General features: G+C 33.3%; 1 protein-coding gene across 5 annotated transcripts in view; it reads right to left on the bottom strand.

The window, feature by feature from the left end:
- Nucleotides 1-15701, bottom strand: part of LOC149794119 (high mobility group protein 20A-like) — a 48034-nt gene that overhangs the window by 17429 nt on the left and 14904 nt on the right. For all 5 annotated transcript variants that reach the window (XM_089968101.1, XM_089968099.1, XM_089968097.1 and 2 more), the window contains exons 3-7: nucleotides 13576-13607; nucleotides 13285-13325; nucleotides 12360-12563; nucleotides 4443-4557; nucleotides 1321-1352 (exon numbers count right to left, since the gene is read on the bottom strand). In XM_089968101.1, coding sequence (XP_089824227.1) covers nucleotides 1321-1352; nucleotides 4443-4557; nucleotides 12360-12563; nucleotides 13285-13325; nucleotides 13576-13607 — 424 coding nt within the window. The remainder of the gene's footprint in view (nucleotides 1-1320; nucleotides 1353-4442; nucleotides 4558-12359; nucleotides 12564-13284; nucleotides 13326-13575; nucleotides 13608-15701) is intronic.

Genomic DNA, 15701 nt, shown 5'->3' with positions numbered 1-15701 from the left:
AGTTAAAAAAAAGATGAGATCTAAGGAGTCATTACATAAAGAGCACATGCTTGTCGGGACATTTCCAATTTTGTTCAAAAATGAACCTGTTGGTAAAATTCTTTGCATTATTTTAGCTTGAAACCATCCCAGTTATGCACACCTAGTAATTTTAGAAGGCAAGAAAAAGTAATCCTGCTAGTCACTCTCATTTATAAATGCATATTCTTGATCCATTTTCATACTTATGTTGGCCTAGAAGTATTAACATTAGTTTTTGATGTATACTTTTACAGCCTTTTTTCCCCCAAAATTCCTTACTCTTCATATACTGATCATATGACATTTCAACAATCACAAAAGGTTAGTGTAAAATTATTAGTGAGATTGTGTTTGAATGAATTAAGTTTCCTAATTAGATTTTGTTGGTTTATAACTGTTAGTCTATAATGTAGAATCTATTCTTGTTTATTTGAACAAAGGCAACGAAATTAAACTGTTAGATAAACCTGATCATCAGATAAAAAGTAATGTATAAGGATCTTGTACTGTACTGTATCTTGCAATCACATACATAAAGTTAATTAGAGAGACCATTCATAAAACCAAATCAATAATAATATAACAGAGAAACCGCTCAAGTATGTACCTGGATGATTACTAAGCTAACCATTTTCAATATAACACAGCATAATCAGCCCCACATCATTTGAATAACATGGTATTATATATACAAACTTAAAGACCTAATAATGTTTCCTACCTTAATTATTCTCAGCATGTTTTTTTTAATGTTTTTCTAATTTCTTGGTGTTTGTGTTTGTAATCATGTTATTACAGTACAGATGTTTTTTATCTTATAGGTGTTGTCTAATGTTGTAAAGCACTTAGAGCTTCCAAAGATTAAGCGCCATACAAAGTCCTCATTATATATATATATATATATATATATATATATATATATATATATATATATATATATATATAAGCACTTTGTAGAAAATTCAGATGTCAGACTGGAACATAAGACAAGTACATACAAGACTGGAAATAACCAATTCATTATATTTTGTTATATGTAACCAATAACTGGTTAAATGGAGTTCAGATAGAGTTGAAGAGACCACACTAGAGTTACTCCCCTTATCACATTTTGAAATAACTACTTCTCTAAAGTGTCACTAAAATATAAGTGAATTTTACCCCAAATCACTTTACAATAATATAAATGAATCTGACCCAAAACCAATCACAACAGTATCGATGAATCTGACCCACTGGACCTTCCTGACATTCAAATTTGAAAGGGAAGAATGATGCAAAATTAATTGTGATACATACCACATCCATACCTGGGGTTTTATTTTCCATGTCTGAAATAGACAGTAAAGTTAAAATGAACATTGCTTCAGCATAGCCCATTTTTTTATTATGACCTCTGTGCCAAGTGATCAATGATCAAATGTCAGATTAGTTAACCTTTTGCAAAAAGATATTTTTGTTAATGGTAAAGAGTCAACACAGTCTAAATACACATGAAACAATCATAGATTGCTGTGAATTTTGTTGCACAAGGTTCTGCAAAATCTAGTACCTAATATACACAAAATATAATGAGTTTTGCAAATGATACCCTATTGACATCAGGGTGTTTAAAAATGCAGATTTTTCAATGACTGAAGCATTTGTTTCCATTACACATTATACGTCCCTAAAAGGTGTAGCTTGCTGAGTGATGACGGCTATAACACTTTATAAAAAAATTTAAGATGATACCTGTGTTGAGGAGTTGTAGGTCATAAAACTACTAATTTCAACAAGTTTTATATACTTTGGTGTTAGTTCATAAAACTGCTAATTTCAACAAGTTTTATATACTTTGGTGTTAGTTCATAAAACTACTAATTTCAACAAGTTTTATATACTTTGGTGTTTCCAAATAAATATAAATATTGGACCTGAACTTTCACATCGTACCTTGTGCTGAATTTTGAATCTGAATGAATGTTGTCATACAAAGTAACAACAATTGCTGTAAGAAACTCGTACACTGTGAAAGAAAGCTAACTATTATTGCTTATGCAGAAGCACATGGGAAAAGAGCAACTGGGTGGGAGATCAATGTAGGAGGGTATTATGATAGGGATTTGAGATGAATGACAGATGAGGGCATCCAGCAACTTTTTGAGAATTACATCATGGATTTGAGACGAATGACAGATGAAGGCATCCAGCAACTTTTTGAGAATTACAACAAAGAACATGGATTTGAGATGAATGACAGATGAGGGCATCCAGCAACTTTTTGAGAATTACAACAATGAACATGGATTTGAGATGAATGACAGATGAGGGCATCCACCAACATTTTGAGAATTACCAAATGGATTTGAGGGATATGATGCTGCAGCTCAAACTCCTTCAAGAAGACAAACTTTAGAACAGCCCTTTTAAGGCCCAACCATAACACTGGAAAGATCTGTATTCAATATTGTCACTTTTTTTTGTTCTTTCTTTTATGATAACTTTACAAAAATTATTGGTCATGGTCAGTTGCTGTGTGCTGACATTGGAGACTTGAAAAACAATGGTTAAATGTAAACATTTCAAACATTGTGTAACCAATGATAATCAGTGCATTATCCAAAATGGCTGACTACTGTCACAAGGTGAAAATACTGTGAAATTATCTCGATTTTAAAATATTGAATCACATACCTCTTATCTGGAAGAATTAGGTATTTTTTTTAACCTCATTCTAGGTCAACCTAATTGCAGCCATTCTTGTTCTCTTCATAATGAAGTTAAAAACTTGGTTTTGGTTAACCAAAGTATATGAAACCAGTCTAAGATGAATAAAAGTCAAAAGTGAAATAAAATAGTGACTAGTTGGCACTGCAAAACCTTGCGGACTAACAAACCCTGTTTCAGAAGTGCTTAACTTAGTATTACAAGTATTTACTTTACAAATATAAAATAGTAACTTGCTTCACTGATATATTGTTTATTACTCAAAACTATCCACTGATTTTGGGAAATTGCAGGTATTAAATAATCCTGAGCTTACCATAGCACTATGTTACCTAGCAGAAATGACTAAGATCATATCACTGACAATGAATTATTATATAATCTTAAGTTGCATGGTAATTACACCTTTTTCACCAGTGAAACTCTTAACATTCTGTATTATATGATGACAATAATGATATCCTGACAGTAATGATATCCTGACAGTCTGTATTATATAACAATAATGATATCCTGACAGTCTGTATTATATAACAATAATGATATCCTGACAGTCTGTATTATATAACAATAATGATATCCTGACAGTCTGTATTATATAACAATAATGATATCCTTACAGTCTGTATTATATAACAATAATGATATCCTGACAGTCTATATATCATTAAATAGTGATATCCTGACAGTCTGATTTATATGATGAAATAGTGATATCATGACAGTCTGTTTTATATGATGAAAATAATGATATCCTGACAGTTTTTATTATATGATGACAATATGATATCCTGACAGTCTGTTTTATATGATGACAACAATGATAATGACATGGGTTGGACAAACCGGACCTGACTGCACAAATCAAGAACTACAATTCAATTCCTTCATTTGTGAAAAGCAATAGAAACTAAATTAACTTAAAGCATTTTCTTAGCATCTGTAGGATAAGTTATGAACAAATAAACCTTATAACTGCATTAAATATTACATCGCTAGATGTATGTGGAACATGGAAACTTTCCACTATACTGTGACCACAAAGATGTTAAAGCCCTTGTGGGTTCCTATATGAATAACACTGTATGCCTGGATGACCCAACATCATGAGTACTTCAGTCCATCTCTGAGGTTATCAGCAAGATCTTTAATGTTTGAAGTGTGAGGAATTACGATTAGTGATGGTTAATCTTGCATGTATTGCTGATTGATATGTACCAAAACTAACCAAAGCAACTTACTTTTCTGTTCGATGGAACTGACAAATAAATGTGGATGAAACAGATTCCTATAAACAGCTATCATAAATCATATGTAAACAACTGATTGTGCCTGAATTGTGTTTTACATGAGCATGATTCATATGTATGTATACAGATGAATTATTTTGCATGAATTGTGTATCAGTATAAATGTATGATAGACTCTTTGGTTTATTGGTATTTATTGGTTTATTGGTAATTATTGGTTTATTGGTAACAATGTGTTACAAGCTGTTTGAAGAAAGAAGCAGTTTATTGATAAATGAGTTTAATAAATTTCACATTAAATGAATAATTGTTTTAGATTCTTGTCACACTGTAATCATGAAGACCAGCTTTTTGAAAAATATCACCATGTCCTTTTGTTAGTGGGTTGTCATGTTGAGACATATTATTTATTTTAATGACTGTATCACTCTATCAAATGTAAATGAGATACTCTTCTGCAACCTTTAATTCTTTTGTCCTGCTGCGTCTTAAAAGACTTGTAAGCATCAGTTCTCTGGTATGCCTCCAGCTCCTTCAGGTACCTCTCCTTGTCCTTCTCAGCATCATCCAGGTATTTCTACAACAAACAGTAATATCTGAGGACAACCAAACAGAAAGGTCTGATTCATTAGCTGTATAAGCCACTCCCTCAATAACTTGCAAAACCCATTTACAACCCAAGGTCAGATGTGGATCGCCTTTTATTACAATACTCAAAAACTGACTCCTATTTGTTGAATGGAAATGAATCAAAACCAAAATGGGTAACTGAAAACTTTATATATAGCTCTTTTTATCATTGAAAATGGTAGACAGTAGAAAGAAAGTTGAATCAGCATAAACGTATAATAATAATTTGTATATTTTGTTAAATGTTCTTTTCAAACAGCAATCTTGTAGCACATGGTAAATAATAATATGAAATTTGAATAAATGAAAATCCCTACTGGAGGCAGCACTTTAATAAATAAATACCAACTAAATACGGATTCGGCCAATGTGGGTATGTGAGAAAGCTTGCCAGTAGCTTCTCGTGGGTCGGTGGTTCTTTCCAGGGATTTCCCAGGTTCTTCCTTCACCATAAATACTGGCTGCCATATATAGCCTATCGTGTGCTGAAAAATGGCGTTAAACCCTACATCACCAATTAAATAAATTTTGTAAAGTGAAATTCATGTTAAAGTTCTATTACTCAACTCATTTTAAGTGTAATCATCATAAATCCAATGTGCTCTCTTGCATTCAAATGTAAAATCTTTCAATATACTCTAACAGCTATGTCCACAAGTGTTTCTGCGAGATCCTAATTCAATGTCTTCATTCCAGTCAATATTTGAAGATGGGTGCCTATATAAGAAACCCATTTCATAAGTTTTGACTTTTTCCAGGGTGATCTGAATTTATACTGATTCAACTTTTTGGATTCAAGATCCATAGTTATTTGTAATCTGTACCATTTTTGACATGTGCTAGGAATCCCCTACATCCTGCCTCCCTGACTCTGTGGACAGGTATGTCATATCCATCAATGCAGAGAAAATTATCAGTTAGACTTTCAGTAAGTTTTGCCAAGCAGGTATACATCGTCATCTGGAGAAGTAAACGTGTGTTCAACTTGACATATTTTCCCTCTAATGCCATGAATATTTATACAACCAATACTGACACCTGGAGAAGTTAACATGTGTTCAACTTGACGTATTTTCCCTCTGATGCCTTGAATATTTATACAACCAATATTGACACCTGGAGAAGTTAACATGTGTTCAACTTGACATATTTTCCCTCTGATGCCATGAATATTTATCCAACCAATATTGACACCTGGAGAAGTTAACATGTGTTCAACTTGACATATTTTCCCTCTGATGCCATGAATATTTATACAACCAATACTGACACCTGGAGAAGTTAACATGTGTTCAACTTGACATATTTTCCCTCTGATGCCATGAATATTTATCCAACCAATATTGACACCTGGAGAAGTTAACATGTGTTTAACTTGAAGTATTTTCTCTCTGATGCCTTGAATATTTATATGACCAATACTGAAACCTTTTCCTGAAATTCCTAAATTTATAATTAATAGGATTGCAATGACTCTTCTGGGTACTCAAGGAGACATAACTATTTTAATAGACATCTACATTCTTTGTTTTGTTTCTACATACTTTTGCATTGTTTGTATTACTGCCATTATTATCCCTTTGCTATTTTTGGACCCATGTTCATGCATTATTTAGAGTATTTACAGTCTACTTATGGTATAAATGCTGGCTGTGTTGTCATCTTTACTGCTAGAGGAATAATTACATCTAAAGGTAGATTTGTTGCACTCACAACATATGTAAATTAAGATGCCAACTCATTTTGTTCATATAAGTAGGATCTGGATTTACCATATATCCTTTGGGATTTTTAGTCGACAAGTCTGGGATAAAGCTATTTGTACCACAGATGGTAACAATAGTAATGGCATCGTAGCTTTGTTGCCTGTCTCAGAACATACCCTGCATCTAAATTCATTACCCCTAATATCAGCACAACAGTAAGGTTTATTTCACCACACAAATTCATCTTTGCTTTGTCCTTAACTGTCCATAACACTGAAAATTTTACTTTTGTTCACAAAGTTGTTGTTTTTTTTACTTTGTTGTGAGTTTCTGATTTTTCTTCTGTAACTGACATCACTGTAATTGATCAAAATTCTGATGACTTTATTTATGTTGTTGACAAGTCATTCTAATCCTATATATAAAAGGTGAATTAGATCAGATTTGCAATAAAGTCTCTTGTGTATATAGCCATCTTTAGTAATTAAATCGTGGTAATTGTAGACCAGTTTACAGTTCCATTGTTGTGTCTATATAGCCATCTTTAGTAATGAAATCATGGTAATTGTAGACCAGTTTACAGTTCCATTGTTGTGTCTATATAGCCATCTTTAGTAATGAAATCATGGTAATTGTAGACTAGTTTACAGTTCCATTGTTGTGTGTATATAGCCATCTTTAGTAGTTAAATCATGGTAATTGTAAACCAGTTTACAGTTCCACTGTTGTATCTATATAGCCATCTTTAGTAATGAAATCATGGTAATTGTAGACCAGTTTACAGTTTCATTGTTGTGTCTATATAGCCATCTTTAGTAATGAAATCATGGTAATTATAGACCAGCTTACAGTTCCATTGTTGTGTGTATATAGCCATCTTTAGTAATGAAATCATGGTAATTGTAGACCAGTTTACAGTTCCATTGTTGTGTCTATATAGCCATCTTTAGTAATGAAATCATGGTAATTGTAGACCAGTTTACAGTTCCATTATTGTGTCTATATATCCATCTTTAGTAATGAAATCATGGTAATTGTAGACCAGTTTACAGTTCCATTGTTGTGTCTATATAGCCATCTTTAGTAATGAAATCATGGTAATTGTAGACCAGTTTACAGTTCCATTATTGTGTCTATATATCCATCTTTAGTAATGAAATCATGGTAATTGTAGACCAGTTTACAGTTCCATTGTTGTGTGTATATAGCCATCTTTAGTAATGAAATCATGGTAATTGTAGACCAGTTTACAGTTCCATTGTTGTGTCTATATAGCCATCTTTAGTAATGAAATCATGGTAATTGTAGACCAGCTTACAGTTCCATTGTTGTGTGTATATAGCCATCTTTAGTAATGAAATCATGGTAATTATAGACCAGTTTACAGTTCCATTGTTGTGTCTATATAGCCATCTTTAGTAATGAAATCATGGTAATTGTAGACTAGTTTACAGTTCCATTGTTGTGTGTATATAGCCATCTTTAGTAGTTAAATCATGGTAATTGTAAACCAGTTTACAGTTCCACTGTTGTATCTATATAGCCATCTTTAGTAATGAAATCATGGTAATTGTAGACCAGTTTACAGTTTCATTGTTGTGTCTATATAGCCATCTTTAGTAATGAAATCATGGTAATTATAGACCAGTTTACAGTTCCATTGTTGTGTCTATATAGCCATCTTTAGTAATGAAATCATGGTAATTGTAGACCAGTTTACAGTTCCATTGTTGTGTCTATATAGCCATCTTTAGTAATGAAATCATGGTAATTGTAGACCAGTTTACAGTTTCATTGTTGTGTCTATATAGCCATCTTTAGTAATGAAATCATGGTAATTATAGACCAGTTTACAGTTCCATTGTTGTGTGTATATAGCCATCTTTAGTAATGAAATCATGGTAATTGTAGACCAGTTTACAGTTCCATTGTTGTGTGTATATAGCCATCTTTAGTAATGAAATCATGGTAATTGTAGACCAGTTTACAGTTCCATTATTGTGTCTATATATCCATCTTTAGTAATGAAATCATGGTAATTGTAGACCAGTTTACAGTTCCATTGTTGTGTCTATATAGCCATCTTTAGTAATGAAATCATGGTAATTGTAGACCAGTTTACAGTTCCATTATTGTGTCTATATATCCATCTTTAGTAATGAAATCATGGTAATTGTAGACCAGTTTACAGTTCCATTGTTGTGTCTATATAGCCATCTTTAGTAATGAAATCATGGTAATTGTAGACCAGTTTACAGTTCCATTATTGTGTCTATATATCCATCTTTAGTAATGAAATCATGGTAATTGTAGACCAGTTTACAGTTCCACTGTTGTGTGTATATAGCCATCTTTAGTAATGAAATCATGGTAATTGTAGACCAGTTTACAGTTCCATTGTTGTGTCTATATAGCCATCTTTAGTAATGAAATCATGATAGTTGTAGACCAGTTTACAGTTCCATTATTGTGTCTATATATCCATCTTTAGTAATGAAATCATGGTAATTGTAGACCAGTTTACAGTTCCATTGTTGTGTCTATATAGCCATCTTTAATAACGAAATCTTGGTAATTGTAGACTAGTTTACAGTTCCATTGTTGTCTATATAGCCATCTTTAGTAATGAAATCATGATAGTTGTAGACCAGTTTACAGTTCCATTGTTGTGTCTATATAGCCATCTTTAATAACGAAATCTTGGTAATTGTAGACTAGTTTACAGTTCCACTGTTGTCTATATAGCCATCTTTAGTAATGAAATCATGACAGTTGTAGACCAGTTTACAGTTCCATTGTTGTGTCTATATAGCCATCTTTAGCAATGAAATCATGATAGTTGTAAACCAGTTTACAGTTCCATTGTTGTGCTAGTCTTCTGATGGAATCAGCTGTACCCCAAACATCACATGGTGCCAGTTCACACAGAATCATTTCACATTTATGATTTTGAGCATGCACAGGTCTCAGAATTTGATTATATATTTCTTTGGTCAGTTCCAAATCATAATCTTTTTGTGCTGCATTATTTCCTCCAACATATATGACAATGGCGGAAAAGTTTCTAAGATTATAAAGCTTGATCTCAGCATGTGATTTTTGTACAATGGCACTTTTTTGACATTCTTTTTCAATCCCCTAACATTTACTCCATGTAAAATAGAGCATCCTACACTGTTCTTTGGTGCCTGAGGTTCTACTTTGTCTGTAGGTGAGATAGATAGTGGTGGATGTTTGGACACACTCTCTTTATTGTTTCCATTGTCATGAGGCACATCTTCCACTCTAGTGGTCACGAAAAAAGTAACAAAACAATTACCAGTAACTTGAGACAGAACTAATTCCAAACAGTAATAATACTTGATTTGAGGGTAATTTTACACTGTTGAAACAATGAACATAATGAGAATGATTAATTCACAATGTGTGACTTGAAGAGAATGGAATTATCTTCAATGAGTAAATTAAACTGCTATATCATTGCTGGTGATGAAATAAGAATGAGGACTAGAGTGCATAGGCCAGGTCATGGGTTAAACTTCTGGGTCTTTCCAGAAAGTCACCATATGGGAAGATGAATTCTCATATATGGCTGAAGGCAGTTTCCTTCTGTAACAATTAAGCCACAGAACAGCGATATTAAATGCAATAATACTTGACTAAAGTCAGTAAAAGATGAAATACAGGTCACAATGAGCCATTTTTGTTGTATGAGTGTGGTGGTAAGAGAAATATATATCATCATCAATTTCATGATTACATCAGGAACAATCCTGAAAAGTGAACATCAGGCACAAAATCTTACCCAAGTCGGTGAAATTTAAGACATGGCTGATATAGACCTACTCATGAAATGAGGGAGTGGTGCTCATAAAAAAGCATCCCCATGTTGTATGACTTTATATTGGATAGCATACACACATTATGCTTAAAAAAGTCTACGTGGTTATGACCCAAAATGATCAAATTAACCTCAACCAGTAAATATAGATCACAATTACCTTTATTGTGTGAGTGTGGTACCAACACAGATTTACAAAACTGTCTAGTTTAAGTTGTACTGCAATAACAGTAAAAAATATCAAATTGAAGCAAAGTCCATAAAATGTTAAATATGACTCAAGGTGACCTATTTTTAAAATGAGGGTTTAGTACTCATCAAGACGTATCCTCTTAACATATGAGTGGGGTAAAACACCAATATGGTCGTGAGCTAAAAGCAAAAAATAATCAAGCCATACCAAATATTAAATGTAGGTCACAATAACCTTTTATTGATAGGGTGTGGTATTATTAGATGAATACAATCACTGAGTGTGATGATTCTGGCATAAATGGTGTCTGTGAATGAAATCAAGGCTATGAAGTAGGAAATATGGGTCACAGTTACCTATTTCTATGATGAGAGTATAGTCATCAATATACACCCACTCACCAAATTTCATGAATCATAGTGTAACAATATGTATAAACTAGGGTAAAATGATTCACTGATGCAAAATGATACTGATTCTATACAAGTTACTTTAATATTCAGCAGTTGTAAGTATTAGTCATTGACTTCCGCATTCTTTAAACTGAGAAGTCATCTAAGACTTCACAGGCACTAATTTTGCCAGTAAAAAAGAAAAACCTATTGACAACACCTGCAACCTATTGACAACACCTGCAACCTATTGACAACACCTGCTCGCCTTCTACAAACACTAGATAAAATGGTTCATAATATCCCTTTCCACCTCACTGATTCCATTATAATTATCTCAACTGCATGTTCAGCAAAAAGGAGACATTCTGAATATGCTTTACTCATCATTTAAAAGCCATTTTTATGCAAAGTTACTCTGTTGATTGATATTGTGTCAGCTTGGGTCTAATTTGATTGCTACACTTCCAGCATGTCACACAGTGATATATGCTGCACTGAATTTTAATTGGTGGGTATTTTTTTGTACAGTCCAGGGTAAACAATAACCACCAGTCAGAATTTAATGTAACTTATTCCCTGTGTGACACACTGGAAGTGTCGGTAAAGCAACGTAATTAAATGATCTGAAAAGTAGTTAAATCATAAATGGGAAGCACATTTTCATGTCAAGATATTTAATCAGTGATTAAAAATTATGATGGGATAATTAAATTAGCACAGAATCAACAATGAGGCAGATTTCACACAAGTTTGTCACCTTGCATACATTTAAAAAAATATTTTTTAGATGGGGAGTGGGTGTTGTTAATAGCTTTCATTCTTCACTAACAAAAACAAGTCCCTGTTGCAGTTTCAGGAGATTTGCACTGCAGGAAGTACAATGTAATAGGTTTTGTTGATATTCAACCCCACCCACACACCCAGATTTATTCTAGATGAGATTTTCCTTGAATGACAGCCTGCTCCTGTAGCCTAAGTGGTTCAAGTGTACACCTCAGATGCGGGAGGTCATAGGTTTGAACCCTGGCTGAGTCATACCAAAGACTTATAATAAAATGACACTAGCAGCTGCCTTGCCTGGTGCTCAGCATTAAGAGGTTTGTGTTAGGACTGGTCAGCCTGATGTCAGGAAAATGTGGCTGGGTGGGACGTGATACTACTTGTCTGCGGCATAATGCCACAGTGCTAGACATCACTATAAACTGCTGCACTGCAGATATCATAGTGATTTGACTGAAAAATTTATAATGTCTTGTTTCACTCCTATTATACAGCGTGCTCAAAAGACCTATTTGGTTTAGAGATAAAGCCCAAAAACTTAACCTACACCAGTAAAATGTTAAAGTTAGTCAGTGACATTCTTTTGTGGTAAGGGTATGGTACCGACTGAGAGGCATACACTCATCTAGTTTGATGATTTTAGCATGACCAGAGCTTTAACTTGGCCAATGATACCTTTGACTTGACCAATGACACCTTTAACTTGACCAATGATACCTTTAACTTGACTAATGATACCTTTAACTTGACCAATGATACCTTTAACTTGACCAATGATACCTTTAACTTATCCAAGTCACCTTTTAGTAATCCTGTTCTAAAATGTAACTATACCTGCTTTTCATGTTGGGGTAATTTGCTCCACTCTGCTCCTAATATGCGAGTAATCTCTACAAAAGACAGAGAGGGATTTTCCTGTCGCAGCCTTTCTCGTCTTTCATTTAGAAATCGAACATATCCTGTGAGAGGTTGCTTTGGGGCATTAGAATCTCTAGCCTTCTTTCTCTTCTTTCCTTTGGTCCAACCACCTTTTCTAGCCTTTTTGAAAAAGAGAATGGAATGGGACAAACTATAATAGAAAGATAAATGTCAAATGGAACAAATGAACAGTTAGTAATCTTAGTCATGTGGGGTTGATTATAAATAAATATAAATAAATTCTGACATTAAATAACAAACCAATGTGAGAGAGCAAGCAAATGAAATTAGAAATTATTGCTGGACTTTTGAATATGTATTTTTTTATTCACAAAACACAAACTTCTTGTAATTTTGTGATAATGTATAATATAATGCTAACTTGCAAATAATAATTAGTTGCTTTTATAAAATATAAATGCAACATCAGCACATATTTTACATAACTCTGAAGCCTAGCCCACTGTGCTTATAAACACAAATACCTCATCACCTCCTATTTCACATAATCCAGTATCCAACAGTGTTTTCAAAACACACATATGCCCCATCATCCCCTTCTTCACACAACCCTGTAGCCCAACAGTGAACACGACAAATGTAGGGACAGACTTTCAGGTTGGCAGGGCATTCCATATTCCCAGAAGTATCAGGTATTGATTTTAAAGCATTAGGTGGGGTAGGCTAAGGGGCAGCAAGCAGAAAAAAAATAGCTACTGTTCTGGCAGATTTAGATAGGTAAATATCTGGCCTTTGGTGTGGTGAAAAAAGAGCTGTCAAATTTTCTAAATTTTCCCCCAACTTTGCAGGTATAAATATTAATAAAATGGAAGGAACATACCTCTGGAGTGAGAGTAGGACTTTGGTCTTGTAGCACATGAACTGAAATCAGCAGAACAAATACAAATGAATTCCCCATAAATTAAACTTCTATTTAATTTGGATTAGCTCAAATATATTTCTTAAATCTATACAATCTTCAGATGCAATGAGGACTTTAATGTACAAGCATGGAGTAAGAGTTGATGAATAAAACAGACACATCGAATCCAAAACCTAAATATCTTTAAATGTCACAGTCATAACTTTTCATATGTTTCATCACCGGTACTAATGTGAACAAATTACAAACCTGACATGAAGCCCGCATCGGTATTTGTAAACCTGAAAAAGAAAACCAAAATCAAACAAATGAATGCTGCCTTGTAAATAAAAATAAGTCTACTACACTGAAATAAAATTAAATCTAGCCATTACAAACATTAACTGAAGTAAAAGTTCTTAAACAGTAAATAACTTTCCTTTGTACAAGATGAGTATGATACATCAAACCCAATCATTTAGTGTCACTTATTGTCCTCTACATCTGCATCTAGAGAAGATGCAGCAGTTGAAAAGAGGCCAAAGCAAGTCTGATATTGCTCACCTACCTTACACAACAACTGATCATTTCATTAAGGAGGCTGACAGAGTACTGTTAGGAGGTTTATGGAGTACTGTAAGAACCAAGCTACTTACACAACAACTGATCATTTCATTAAGGAGGTTTATGGAGTACTGTAAGAACCAAGCTACCTTACACAACAACTGATCATTTCATTAAGGAGGTTTATGGAGTACTGTAAGAACCAAGCTACCTTACACAACAACTGATCATTTCATTAAGGAGATTTACAGAGTACTGTAAGAACCAAGCTACCTTACACAACAACTGATCATTTCATTAAGGAGGTTTACAGAGTACTGTAAGAACCAAGCTACCTTACACAACAACTGATCATTTCATTAAGGAGGTTTACAGAGTACTGTAAGAACCAAGCTACCTTACACAACAACTGATCATTTCATTAAGGAGGTTTACAGAGTACTGTAAGAACCAAGCTACCTTACACAACAACTGATCATTTCATTAAGGAGGTTGACAGAGTACTGTAAGAACCAAGCTACCTTACACAACAACTGATCATTTCATTAAGGAGGTTTATGGAGTACTGTAAGAACCAAGCTACCTTACACAACAACTGATCATTTCATTAAGGAGATTTACAGAGTACTGTAAGAACCAAGCTACCTTACACAACAACTGATCATTTCATTAAGGAGGTTTACAGAGTACTGTAAGAACCAAGCTACCTTACACAACAACTGATCATTTCATTAAGGAGGTTTACAGAGTACTGTAAGAACCAAGCTACCTTACACAACAACTGATCATTTCATTAAGGAGGTTTACAGAGTACTGTAAGAACCAAGCTACCTTACACAACAACTGATCATTTCATTAAGGAGGTTTACAGAGTACTGTAAGAACCAAGCTACCTTACACAACAACTGATCATTTCATTAAGGAGGTTTACAGAGTACTGTAAGAACCAAGCTACCTTACACAACAACTGATCATTTCATTAAGGAGGTTTACAGAGTACTGTAAGAACCAAGCTACCTTACACATCAACTGATCATTTCATTAAGGAGATTTACAGAGTACTGTAAGAACCAAGCTACCTTACACAACAACTGATCATTTCATTAAGGAGGTTTACAGAGTACTGTAAGAACCAAGCTACCTTACACAACAATTGATCATTTCATTAAGGAGGTTTACAGAGTACCGTAAGAACCAAGCTATCTTCCAAACTTTATATCATGATCATTTTACCCATTCTATTACAATCTGATACAAAAGTGAAGGCATAATTAATATGTAGTCTCTTGCGCATAATCCAACACATCCACACTCTTTAAAAGTTAAGTTTACAGATAAAACTTTAATTTGTGCAAAACAAGTCACGTGGCTTTCAAATAAATTTAAATAATATTTCACTAAGTTTTCTTTTTAAGCTTATGGTTTTCTTTTCTCTTGGTAAGTCAATTTTGTCAGTGTTTCAGGAGATTGGGGTATTAAGTTTATGTTACAATAAAAAATAAAAAATATAAATTTTATGTGATTCGTGAACAATGGCAAAGAATATATAAAAAATCATAAAATAATGTATGATTCATGTGATAACATATAAAAGACAAATATTTCTTACACTTTAACATGGCAATACTAACAACCTTCAAACTATATTCCACCAAACATATGAAACTTTCTTTGAAGAAATTCAAATATGATCAAGTTTCACATGTAATAATCTACAAATGAATATACATGTACAAACTTAGGTTGCTTTTCATATAAGAAATGTTTTCTTATTGGAACAAAGACAAAAATGAAAAACAGAATGAAACTCCACAATTACCTGCAAATGTATA

This window comes from Sinohyriopsis cumingii, chromosome 8 (assembly GCF_028554795.1).
Source record: "Sinohyriopsis cumingii isolate HCF-2022 chromosome 8, ASM2855479v2, whole genome shotgun sequence".
Lineage (NCBI taxonomy): Eukaryota > Metazoa > Mollusca > Bivalvia > Unionida > Unionidae > Sinohyriopsis > Sinohyriopsis cumingii.
The sequence above is the reverse complement of the archived record's forward strand: the minus strand, read 5'-3'. Positions and strand labels throughout refer to the sequence as shown.